The sequence below is a fragment of the Trichosurus vulpecula genome, chromosome 2 (genome assembly GCF_011100635.1).
Source record: "Trichosurus vulpecula isolate mTriVul1 chromosome 2, mTriVul1.pri, whole genome shotgun sequence".
NCBI lineage: Eukaryota > Metazoa > Chordata > Mammalia > Diprotodontia > Phalangeridae > Trichosurus > Trichosurus vulpecula.
In genome coordinates this window covers 93,286,048-93,299,884 of record NC_050574.1, presented here as the reverse complement: position 1 = coordinate 93,299,884, position 13,837 = coordinate 93,286,048, and the positions used below count along the sequence as shown (strand labels likewise).

General features: G+C 38.6%; 1 protein-coding gene across 1 annotated transcript in view; it reads left to right on the top strand.

Moving 5' to 3' along the window:
- Positions 1 to 133: 133 nt before the first annotated feature.
- The window catches only part of PROSER1 (proline and serine rich 1), a 33,276-nt gene continuing 19,572 nt past the window's right edge, over positions 134 to 13,837 (top strand). Inside the window, exon 1 of the mRNA XM_036746820.1 lies at positions 134 to 1,048. Coding sequence (XP_036602715.1) covers positions 1,004 to 1,048 — 45 coding nt within the window. The 5' untranslated portion in view covers positions 134 to 1,003. The remainder of the gene's footprint in view (positions 1,049 to 13,837) is intronic.

Genomic DNA, 13,837 nt, shown 5'->3' with positions numbered 1-13,837 from the left:
GGCAACGCCTAGAATTCACGTAGGCAGACTCAAAGGAAAATCAAAATCTCGCCTAAATTCTTTGTGAATTCTGGCATTCTCAGAAGACGGCCCACTTCAGCTTAGGGCCCCAAGAAGGAGGGGTGGGGGGGCTGTGTTTTGTTCCTCGCGTGTAGGAGGCGCGGGGAGTTGAGTTTCTCCGCCGCGACGCTAGGCTTTGAAGGTCCCTCCCCCCCAGGGGTGGGGTCCGCAGGTGGAGCTTCGGTGGCCGAATCCCTGGCGGCTTCGCGCGGCATCGCTCCTCGGTGCTCGAGATCCCCCCTGCCCCAGAAGGTTTCCCCCTCCATCCGGCTCTCCAGGCGCTCGGCAGCCTTGCCCGCTCCCGGAAGCCGCGGGTTCTGGTAACAAAGAGAGCCCCAGCGCTGCCGCCGTCGCGGCCCGGAGCGTGTGGAGCCGAGGGCGCGGGCCGGGAGGGGACGTGAGCGAGCGAGCGAGCGCTGCGGGTGCGCGGCTGGCCATGGGGCCGGGCTGGCGGTGACGGGCGCACGGACAAGCGGCGGCGGAGGCGGGGACAGGTGCAGGGCGCCTCGCCTCCCTCCTCTCGGGCTGCAACCCTGGCGCAGGTGCTGCTGCCGCCGCTGCTGCTACTCTGCTTCCCCCCCCCCCCGAGTTCTCCTCCTCTTCTCCCCCCAGGCCTCGGGCGCCCCTCTCTTCCGTAGCAGTCCGGCTCTCTGCTTGTAACTCACCGGGAAATAAATAAGACCTTCATCGCCGCGTCCGCTTCGTGTCTGCACGTCACTGGAACTGGGGAAACTTTGCAGGGAATTGTTTTGTTTTCCTTCTCCCAAGTTCCTTTTCTAGCGAGCTTTTTTTTAAGGGTTTCTTTTACTAATCCCCTAGTTCCATCTTACTTTTGGGGTCATTTACTGATACTTCAGCCGTAGCTACTTTATAAAGCAAAACAGAGCAGCGCGAGGACGAATGCTTTTGTTGAAGACCTAACCACGGCTAGACTGCAGTCAAGATGGATAAAAAGTCCTTTGAAACGGTGCTGGATGAAATCAGAAAGGTAAAAACGTGGTCTTGGTGGCTCCAAGCAGTGCGCTGAATAACCGTGTTTTCTGGCGGATTGTCCTTTGAAGCAGTCGGGAAAAGGGTTTGATCCAGCCGGAGATGGGATGCTCGAGTGCCGAGCATTGGGTTCGGCTGGATTAGGGAGGTGGGGTTCTGTTAGGTTTCAGTTCTTTGAAAAAAAAATGTGTGTGTGTTCGTATATGTACATATACATGTATACGTACGTGTATACAGCCGCATATATGCATCCTATATATGTTATTGACATGTTCTGGTTTTACGTCACTAGAATTTCCCCCAGTATTCCCCCCCCACCGCTCCGAGAACCATCCCGTTTAACAAATATTCCAATAGCTTACAGATACCTCAAGTTTAATAGCTCTTTTACTTTTGAAAGGAAAGGAAGTGGGATAGGAGTCCGACTTATTTCATTTCCAGTGAGGCCCTCAAAACTTTGAGGAGACCATGTCTCCAAAACTAATAGTTGCCTAGTACCTAGTAGGAGTTCTTAAACGTGATTATTTAACAATGTATGATGGCCTAAGTCTTCGTGCAACACAAGTATTTAATACCGTTTGTCGTCCAGGCAGCTTTCTTCCCACTACCAAGATTAAGCCAAGTTTGCTTATTAAACTAGAAAAAAAAAAAAAAAACTAATTGTTGTTTTGTTGGGGAAAGTTAGTATCCCGGGTTAACTTATTGGAACGATGCTTTCTTGAGCAGTATGTTTACTTTTGCTTACTGAAACATTGGAATATTGATTATAAATTCTAGAAATTTACTTCCATCTAGGGTATTTTTACCGGACAATTTGTCACAAACCAGAAAGAACTAAGATTTTTTTTGTACAACAAAACGTTAAAAGACATAATTTTAAAACATAATTAGTTCCTCCTTAGGAAAAAATAGATGAATTAATTGAAATGATCCCAATTTGTTATAAAAAAAGAATTATGTTATTTTCTATTGCTGGTACAAGGTAAATTTGCCAAGGTTGACTCCTTAGAATTATGCCTAACTTTAATGAAGTGTTGTTATTATCCCCATTTTACAGATGAGGAAATTAAGGCTTACAGATTTCTGGTGACTTGCCTGGGGGTCACCCTACCACTAAATGCTAGAGGGAGAATTTGAACTCAGCGCTTCCAGACTCTAGAGGTCCAGCTGTGCTCCAGCTAGCTGCCTCCTTAGAGTAGCCTACAAGACATTTAGGCCTGAAAGATTTAAATTTTGTTTGAATAGAGTTTGATTAGTAAGTTTGGTTTTGGTTTTAAACTCCTTGACTCCTATAGTACTAACCTTATTGTGATCCTTTGATCTGTCTTCTGTTTTCATGTTCATTTCAAATTCTTTTTTATTTAAAATATATTTCTTATGCAAGTCTTTCACATTAACTTTATAGAGTAGGAGATTATTGTACACACTAAAAGTTTTTGGTTGAAACCAATTAAAATAAGTTTACAGTAAAAATATTATTGACTTCAATTTCACCTAATGTGGAATCCAGGATAATTTTGATGTTGATTAGATCTAAAGTTGCCTCTTTCTCAGTGTCCCTGAAAAAAAGAATTTGTAATTCAAATAAGTTGGCTAAGTAAATGCTTAGCTAGAACTCACTGTCTTAAGAAGTTCTTTGGAAGTACTCCTTTATGAGCAATTGATATGCTAATTACCAAACAGTTTTATTCATTGAAGCATGGTTATTTGATGTTTGTTTGGACTACCTTTGAGTTTATGTATTGGAAACTACCAGTTTTTTTTTTTCCAAGAAAGAATTGTATTTACTTTTAAGTGTTCTATGATCAAAATATTTTAGGGTGTCTGAGGTTTAGGGGAGGGTTAGAAAATACTAGTGGGTAGAGGGTCCCCCAAAGAGTTTAGCCTGGCTGGAGAGGAGTGACTTTACACAGATGCATAGTTTAAGTAACACAGGAGTTAAAGTATGAGCAAGCATCTGGTAGATAGATTTGATATTTTGAGACTAAGTGCCTTGGCCATTCATGGTCACACAACTTCTCTCTTTTTTCACCTGTAAAATAGGAATAATAACTTCACAAGTTAAATGTGAGAAGCTCTTAGCAAATCCTAAAGCACTGTATGCATTTGTTGTTTTACAAATAATTCACGTATGTTAATGTTTAATTCTTATCTACCCTTATTCTTCCTCCCCTCTTCTCATTGCTGAAGCTCCTAACTGTTGCTGAAGTAGGAGCTGTGAGGAAAAATTTAAGGGTTTTTAGAGAATCTGTGGTTTTTGAAAGTAGAAGTAGTATTCAGCAAATCCAGTGCAAGAAACACTTATTACATACCTACCATCTTCAAGACTAATGTAGGTGCTGAGACCTAAAAAAATGATAGGCCCTGCCCTCAGGGTGCTTACTGTCTTACAGGGGATAGAACATGTGATAGAAGCAGTGAAGAATTAGAGCTATCAGCTTCAACCAGTCTAGCAAATGGAAGCAAGTAACAGGCTATCAGATAAGTCAAACTATGGTGAGATTTTACAAATGATCTCAGCTAAGGATTTCAAGGGAATCTAAAAAAATGGGAGTTTTGTTTGGGGATATTTGGTTTGAAAAGCACTTTGAGGGAATCAGGCTGGTGGAATGAGGGATTTAAGTAATGAGGGACTTAGAAGTAGTATGGAGTCAGGATCTACATTCAGATGCCTTTTCTGAAGCTCACTGCGAGAACTTGAAGAAGCTGGTTTACCACCCTGGGATTTAGTATCCTTTGTAAATAGGGGGGAGTTTGGGGTAAAGTGGACTCTTGAGTTCCCTTCTAACATCAGTTCTGTAAATCTCTTAAGGCTCTGAGACCTGGGGCAACAATAGAAGGTATATCATCAGGGAGATTAAAAAAAAAATCAAGACAAGCTTTCCATGTTTTTTGTTGCTAGGACCTCTGAAGATCATGACTAACCACTCAACTAGTGATCAGTACTCAGCTTCATCAACATCATCCTGGCTTCATAGACTTTTGTAAAGTGGCCTAACATTATTAAATAGTGTAACAAGTCTGGGATTTTGAGATGAAGACCTGAGTTTGAATCCTGTGTCAGATACCTCGTCGAAGTGAATATGGGCACCTCACTTAAGTGCACCTGAGCCTCAGTTTCTTCATCTGTTAAATGGGAATTGTAATACCTCATAGGGTTGTTAGGACAAAAACGAGATAATGTATATAAATGTATATGTAATGTATTTAACTTTGTAAGGCTTTAAAGAGTTTTCAAGCCATATAATACCATGAATGTCAGTTGCTATTTTGATACAACATTGGTACAGTGGGAAAATTCTGAGTGTCAAACAGATGTTTTACAAAAGAACTTCAGGAATATTGGGAACAGTTAGAAACTTCATATAATGATTTTGTGGGTTAGTCATTTTTCAATCATGTCCAACTCTTCCTGACCCCATGAGGGGTTTTCTTGGCAAAGATACTAGAATGGTTTGCCATTTCCTTCACTAGCTCATTTTACAGATGAGAAAACTGAGGCAAGCAAAGTGAAGTGACTTTACCAGAGTCACACAGCTAGTAAGTGTCCGAGGCCAGATTTGAACTCATGAAGAGGAGTCTAGGACCAGTCCTCTATCCACTGCACCATCTCTACACCCTGTAGCAGGACTACATCAGGAGTGAGTGAGAGCTAAATGTGGCTCTCTTAAGTCCTCAAGTGTGGCCCTTTGACTGAATCCGAACTTCACAGAACAAATCCACTTAAAAGGATTTGTTCTGTAAAACTTGGACTCCGTCAAAAGGTGGCACCCAAGAACCTAGAAGGCCATGTTTGGGGCGCAGGTTCCCCACCCCTCAAGTACATAATTGCAAAATGAGGTAGACACCCATGCTAGGGGCTCAGAAGGGGGTGAAATCAATTGGCCTTAGTGAAGCCCAGGACCTAGAGCATATGCTAATTTTAAATACCCCTTCCCTGTTATTCACTGTTGAGATGTTCTGTGTTTCTTTCTAGATGAGGTAAGTTAGTGATTATATATTGTGGTTTTAGCTTCACCATAAAATTAAGTAACTGAAAACTATCTCTTTGGAAAAATCACTTGAGGAAGAAATGAGAATTCTTGGCCCCCAAGAGTCATTGTAAACCTTGGTCTGCCTTCCTGTCCAATCTCACTACTAATGTACCTTGAACTCTTCAGTGGGTGGTTTTGCTTTGGAGGACAGAGACAAAATGATTAACCCACCCTAACGTTACTATATACTTTGTGTTTTACAATTAAAATATCTTAACTGTCAATTATATTAAGGAAATGTGAACTTAAGTGAAAATTCCTGTCTGCATAACTGTACCAGTAGAGCATTAGATTTTAGTTATTTTCCCAATATAGGTTATTCTTCTCCCATACAAAATCTGAACATTATACTTAGAGTGGACTTCCATTTAAATATGAGAAATTAGAAAAATAAACTCTTCAAGGTATGGAATGGTGATAGTAGAAGGAAACTGCACTAGAAGTTTGCAGACTTGGATTCTAGTCTTGGCTTGGACAGCCACTAAATATGTCACTTCACTATTATGGTACTTTTCACATCTCTAAAATGAAGGATTAGACAAAAATGGACTCTAAGGTACCTAGGTTTTGATGGGAAACATCGTATGTCTTCTGAGAAGCTTTAAGTCTTTCAGTGTCTGTCATCAGGATTCCACTGCATGTAAAGATGAGGACTTAGAATGTGTACTGTAGTTTCTTCTTTTGGAAAATCAGCAACAGAAAAGGCCTAAGCTGGTCAAACATCAGGAAATCTTATGGTAAGATCTTCACTTGGCAAATAATGAAGGACATTTCATAGTCAAAAGTAACTATAGAATTTTAGAACTGGAGGGGACATGAGTGTCTACTCTAAACTGCATCATTTTGCAGCTGAGAGGATATTAAAGCGTAGTGAAGTTAAGGATTACACAGGTAATCACTGGCAAAGCTGGGGCTAGAACCCCCCTAGAAGATTTGTTTCACTTCCCTCTGAGAGAATGTAACAATACCAGTATCTCAAGTTCTGTCATACTTACTGGTGTTAATGCTCTGTGAACACATCCATCTGCTATAGTAACTCAGTGAGTAACAGTTATTTTCTGCCCGCATGTTGCTGTGGACTCTTCTGATGTTAATTCTCCCTTACCATTGTTCAGAACTATTTCACAACCTTCAAGGGGTGGGAGTGGGGGTAGGGGAGAAACTCTGAGATAACTTTAATGAAAGTAATAAAAACTGAGTGAAGCAAATCTTGTAGCTGAGTTCCAGCAGAATTATGTGCTTCTACCTCCATGTTGCTTTTGTCCTTTTTTCTTTCTCATTGCCCTTCCCTCTACCCCCTCCCTTTTTTGTCCATTTAAACCCTGCCCATCCTTCACTACTATCTTCACCAGCCATGCCATCCACTATAGATTTTGCTCTTTGAACTCCAGTAGTAGTTATTCTGATGGAATTCATTTGGTAATGAAATCTATATAGTGTTGTGAAATTTTTTTATCTTGAATTATTTAAATCTTATGTTAATAAGAGTGTCTTTAGGAAGCTACTTGAAGATAATCATTTGGCCTGTATTTCTTCACATTTCATAGGGAGGGCTGGTGAAACAGACATAACAGTCACTAAATAAATGTTTGTGAAATTGAAATGAGCTGCTTTAGGGGAGGTAGTAAGCTCCTGTATCCTTATTAGAGTGATGTCTGGATGACCATTTGTTAGAAATGTTTGTGGGACTCCTGTTCGAGTACAGATGATCTTTTTATTTCTTCCAGCTCATTTAGTCCAAAGGCGTGAGAAATAAAATAGCTATTATCTCTTGTTTTTGTGTCTAAGATGTTTAGAGAGCTAATCAATTCCCTTTTTTGTATGTGACTCAAAATATTAGAATTGGAGCATAAACAATATAAAAGGCACGAATTCCTAAGTATACTTATGTTGGAAACAAAGTAATGATAATTCTTGTTTGGCTGATGACATAAGTTCTTTTTAATTCCTTGGGCCAGTGTTTTTATTAGTTAATCATTCAGGTCTAGGTTCACACAATACTTTTGCTGTCAGTGACAGTCATATCACCTCTGCCTCTTACTCTCACCTAGAAAATCTTAACTGGCCCTTACATATCCCTGATGCAGGTTTCTACAATCTTCGTAGTACCTAGTTTGTCATTTTTATTTCCTCTTCTCTTTTCTCTATAGCTCTATTTACAGGAAACCACCTTAATAACATTATTATAATTTACCCCAGAAAATTTATTCAGACTCCTACTTCCTAGGAAAAGAATGGCTTTCTTAATTTTACTACCTGATATCTTCAAGTTCTTCTTCTCACTTCTAACCATATTTTAGGTTGTGGGACATTGAGCAGAGGCATTAAAGAAAACCTAGTCTAGTGCCTTTGTTTTACAGGTAAAGAAAGCATGGTGATATGACGATTGATTTTGTCACAAGTCACAAATAAAAGTAGCAGGCTAGGATTTAAACCCAGTCACCTAACTCTAATTTCTACCATACGATGCTGTCTCAAAACATGAAAACCCACACCTACCTTAATAAAAATAAGATTTTTTTATAGTATGGTAAATAATTTTTAAAAAAATACATATTTATATGTGTTTTGTATAGCATTCCTGCCTACAGCTTGTTGATCCATCATAGATAACCAGTTCAGGACCTCAAAATCACATAATATTACATATGCTGTATTTAATGTTGCTTGGGCATGGAATAATTCTAAGTTATATATTAAGGAAGGTTTTTTTAGAAAAAGTGATAATATGCTTTTTGGGGAAGGGAAATGTTCTATAAAAATGATTAAGACTTTATAGGGCATGTGGCCTCCCCAGAAGACATTAACACAAATTCTTGAAATTGTAATGGATGTTCTCTTTCACACCTGATTAATAAACTTAATTCGAAATTGAATAGAAAAGTTGGTTGAAGCTGACCAAGTAGTAGGTTGGTGTGAGTGCTTGAATGAGTGTGCAATGTAGAAAAATCTGTATGGGACAGAATTTTCAAATAATAGGAGAGACATCTTTAGGAGAAGCAAAATGAATTTATTTTACAAACCTTGCAAGATTTGGGCACACCTCCAATATGGAGGAGGTGAGGTAAAAGGGAAAGCTGCTTTAATTTATACTCTTAATGAAAAGATTCCCACCCACCTCTATCCTTTCTCACCATTGACTGGGAGGTGGGCTTACAATCTAGGCACAGAAAAACTAGACAGAGGACTAGGGGACCAAGGTTGATTGGGTCGGTCTGTTCAGATTTTCCCTATCCTGAACTGAACTGCTGGGGGTGGCATCCGAAAGTCTAGGAGAAGAAATGGGGGGGTGGGGAGACCTTCTTGGAGCAGAGAACAAACAGCTCATAGGTAGTCCATTATCTTCCTATTTGGTGCTAACATCTGGGGGGGGGGCACGCCCACAACTCCAGGCCCTGACCTTCCAGAGTCACCACAAGGCCAAATCCCAAGCCTCTCCTACTCCCTCAGACATTCCCTATTTCAGAAATATGAGAAGAGTGTAACCCTGTGTTTTTACCCTGTGAAGTCTTCACAATTTATCCTTCCCATTCAGTCCCCCCTCTGATTTCTTACGATTTTGAAGACTTCACACATCATTGCTGTTATAAATTGTCCATCACCTTATCTTCCTATCATGCTTGCATCCCCATTACCCTTTTCTAAGGTTTCCATTCCTCAAAATCTCCCATGCATTGACAAATCAAAGGGGGCAGTCCCCTTTGTAAATACAGATACAGAGACCCAAAGGAAAACGACGATGCAACTGTCCTTTAAGATTCAAAAAGCCTTTTCCTATATAGCTGTCCAGCAGGGAGCATCAATGAAGTCTTCTGGTCCTTGGCATTTGCTCTGCCATCTTCAGCACAGCATCCCGGCATCTTCCTCTTGTCTTCTTATAGGAACCAACTTTCTGTTCATCCTCCTACAAAAGTCACCTTAGCACAATTTTAAGTTATCATTTCTAATTCTTATAACCCTGATCATTTACAGATTCAAAATTGGAACCTTGACCAGTTGTTCTGTTTGAGAAATTCACATCAGAACCCAGTTTCTTATACTTTACATTAACTCATTATTAATTTCCTCACCAGGAGGATGATATTTCACTAAGGAATTAATAATGGGCTCCGGTACATACATAAACACATTAAATAACCAATTCTTAACACAGTACATACAACGTCATAAACTTTTGTCATGCCATGTTTCTTTGATGGCATTTACAGAATAAACCACAAGCCATTCTTCTTTTAACACTATTAATTGTAGCAAAACCCTAGACAAGCTTGATATTAACCAGATAGCAAAATAATATTCTCACAAGCCCTTGACCTAATTGTCTCCATACCACTACTGCTCTTAGAATACCCTTTAAATAAAGGGAAACATCTTAGGATGAGTCTTAAAGCAGTTTGCATAAGTTTCTGCACATGTTCTAGTTCTAGATAAAAATAATATTAGGCTGCCCAGTAAGATAACACAAAAGAGCTCATATCTTTTACTGACTACTTGCTTTGGTCACAGAAATTTGCTATAGAAGGAAAGAAAGCAGGGACATGTGACGTACCAAATATGACAGGATAAAACATCCTTGGCTTTGTTTAAATTTGGATATAGTTATGGTTCTCAAATTATGTCATATCTGCCTCCATAGCTAAATTCAGGGATAGTCAGGTGGGAAAATAATTCCTTTCCAAAAGAACACAAGGGGGAAGAACTGAGCCAAGAGGATCCCAACCCTCGATTGAGGCTAAGATTGTCCCCTGGGCTGTTCTTGAATACAGACCTTCACCTGTTAATGATACAGAATCACATTTCCTCTGAGTAGCTTATCTTGTGCCATTTCTCTCAGATACTGATTTAAAGCAGACAACTATACCCGGGTTTAAATTCAAAACAAAATTAGTTATGGTCCTAAGTGCCTTTTGCCTCAAACAGCAAATTTCACTAATTATAGCTAATCAAGTTCCTCCCTTAAATATTAACTTCATCTCTATGCTTTAGACCATGGAATGAATTCAAATTCAAACAGCCATATTTAACTTTTCCCATCAATACAAAAATATTCTACAGCTTATCTCTCTTAAGGAGACTTACATTGAAATTCTTTTCCTAAACTGAAGATGTCTCTGATTTAGTTCCAGTGATTAATTACACTATTTGTATTAATACTAATTGCTCTTATATCACTTTAAAACATCTAAGGACTCTATCTCACATAGATACAATATAACTTTAAATCCCAATCTTAGTCTATGGGATAATGATTCAACCTTACATTTGTATCTTATCTCATAAAACTTCTTTTCCCTTTTCCCAAATTATTCCCATTAATATCTAGAAACAATATTATCTTTCATTTAACTATACAAGAGTACCAATGTAACCAGTCATTTGATTAAAAACAACAATATTTCACATATTTGCATTTATCCAATTTTCCGTTTTTCCCCATAAAACCAACTTCTTTCACAATGGTAACAGATTCTGGCAGGTACCGTCTCTAGTCACTACCTGCTTATTTCTGATTACAGAGACCTGCCATATCATCTCCCCCTGAGGGTGGGTTCTTTTCCATCAGATGGCAAGCTTTACTAATGAAAACTACCAAACCAAACCCCTTCTCAAATCTAATATTATCAGTTCTGCTGACTTTAAGAAGCCAAGTTCAGAGGCTTCTGACCCCTACTGTTCTTTTTCTTTCAGTAAAAACTCAAATCCCAGTAACTGCTGCTTCTCCCCCTTCTTTCCCTTCTGACAGGTGGGCAAAGGTAAAACTCTTTCTTCTTATCTAAACTAAGGGGGAGAGAGGAGTAAGGAAAGCACAGACTGCAGTTTCAAAACTCCTTTTTCAAAAATCTAGAATAAGACATTGAATGGGCCTTTCTTGGGGTACTTAAAACACATGAGGAAACAATGCCTTAAGGGTTAAAAATGCCCCCCCTTTTCCTAGTTTATTCTCTAACCTGGAGGTGGCCCAGAGTCTCTTCCCCTTTATCTTGAATTATAAGGCTCCTGGTCTCCCCTATTTTGTCATCCATCTTTAACCACCCTCCCCCAAGGCCTCTATAGAAGCCCCTGGATAAGCATTAATTCCCCAAGTGTAAGTTTCTCACCCAGAAACTTGGAAAATTCGTAGTAGGTTTCAACTGCAACCAATTAGCTTTCAAATGGAAATTCAGTGGGCCTTCTGAAAATTATACAAAAGATTTCACAAAACTTTTTTCCAAAGTATTTTCCCTTCTTTAAAACAGTTTGAAATTGATGCTGATATAAAAAGGGCTTATCACTAAACTTTCATGAAGAAAAATTATTTGGACAGCTCTAAAATGAGATGTGTCTCTCTCCTCCTTAAAGCAAAATAATCTTTAAACATTGGGATTCATTCACAAATTCCCAAAGTGCCATCACAAATTCGTCCATAAACCTCCAGATTAACATACATAAATATATCTTTAGATGATACAGGCTTGAAAATCACACCCCTATATTTTTCAAAGTATTGTAACAACTCAGTTCTTTGTTATTACAGAATTTCTAGATATCACAAAATTCTTTAGTCAAAAAGGTGTTGTAATGGGGAGAATAGTTTCTATAAGTTACATACCCAATTAAATTAGCTTTATCACAATAACAAAGTTTACCAGGACTTTAAAAACTTTGTTCATAGGAATTCTTCTACACAGAAAACTTTACACAAGATTGAATATCCAAAAGCCCTTGATTCAGTTAACAACCTCAGTTTCTTAATTAAGTACAATTGTTAATCTAACAACATCTTAGATTATAAGAGGAATTATTTTAATCACTAGTGGTAACGTTTTAATTTCTAAGGCCCAATACTCTTAGCATTGTAAAAGAAAAGATTATTGTTTATAACAGTTCACAATGTATCCTGAGTTGACAGAGATTACAAGAGATTACAACAAGGCCTTTGCATAAATACTTGTTTTATAGCAAAAAACAATTTCAACTGAACTTCCAGACAAAGCTTGGAAGTTATAATTTCTTAGGTTACAGCAGTTGTCCCAACTTCTTAACCTAATACAACTCTAACAAAATTTATACTATAGAAATGTAATAATTCCCTAAACATTATTATGTATGTAAAATTTGAACTACTCATTTCAGTCTAGGTAAATACATTTCTAAACCAAATATGACAGTTTAAAATTATCAAATTTTCATCACATCCTTTAAAAGCACCCAATTCACGTATATCACACTCAGATTAAAATCACATAATGGTCTTCTCAAATTTCACAGTCTAAGAGAATTTTAGAAATACAGAAACAATAAATTTCAGATGACATCAATTGTGTTTCCAGAATATCACATATAGGAATTGTTGATCCTGTTACTTCTGGTATTTCTATATTAATACATTAATATGTAAATACATGCATAACATATATTAATGCATTAATATCTTAAATACACTGTATTTATTTAGCCGTATATTCCTCAGCACAAACTGCCTCTGGCCCAAGTATTAGGAATATTTGCCTGGCCATGAATGAACTTAGAAAAAAAAAAAAAAGAAAACTATTTCATCTCATTCTTTGCTTTTTTTTTTTTCTTTTGCTTTTTTAGGCAGGGCAATTGGGGTTAAGTGACTTGCCCAAGGTCACACAGCTAGTACATGTGTCAAGAGTCTGAGGCCGGCTTTGAACTCAGGTCCTCCTGACTCCAGGGCTGGTGCTCTACTGACTGCGCCACCTAGCTGCCCCCATTCTTTGCTTTTATGAACCATCCAGATTTGAATTTGGCACCCTGCTTTCTCCAAACTTCATCTTATGCATTCTAATCCCTGACTCTTAATTTTCCAGAGTTTTTACAAAAAGGTTTGAATTAACAAAAGGCCTAAGGAGTTTGAAGGAGGTGGGCCACTCTAAGTGGACTCTAAGTCCTCTAGTCCTCTAAAGAAAGATGAGGAGGTTCTTAAGAGCACATGGGTTTGCTGCTCCCCCACTCAACTTCATACACACCAATTCTCTATACCAAGCTAAAATATCTTTAGTTTCCCCTTTATCCTGCTGCCTCAGATAACATGAAGGGGAAAATCTCTTTCAGTTGCTAAAGACAGTTGACAAAAGGTGAGTTGAAGAGGATCACAGGATTATCAACAGTATAGATCTCATCCCTAGGTGTATTACATTTGGGCCTGGCAGCCCCTTTTGAGAACAAAGGAGCCTGCCTTTTAGGTGGTGGCTAGCTTCCTCAACGGCTTTGGAATGCAGTTTAATTTCCTACCACTAGCCAACAGTAAGACTTCATATTTTTATATAATTTCTGTGGAAACAAAATTCAGTCATACTTTAGATGGACAAAACTTAATGATCTGTATAAAATCAAAACCTTTCTCATAGTCAGTACCCATATTCAAGAAAACCTTTCATCACTAACTAATCAGCCCTATTTTCCGATCAGGTTACAAGTTTCTTTTAGCTTAACCCGCACAGCCTTTCAGTGTGGAGGAAGGGCATCTCAGCTAAGAGCAGCACGTGGACTCCAAGCCAGGCGATCTCAAGCTGCCATTCGAAAACCCATACCTAATCTTGACCCAAACTACCGCAAACATTTCAAGTAGATAATAAATTATATACTCACACAGCTTTTCCTTTTCCCAGCTGCTTTCTTTTTCTTTAAAACTTAAAAGTTAAAATGACCAAGAAAGAAAATTTTTAATCACATTCTAAGCGGACCACTGAACCTCTTAAAGTGATCATCCAATTTTCGTACAGACCCCTTTACTTCTCTTCTACAGTTTA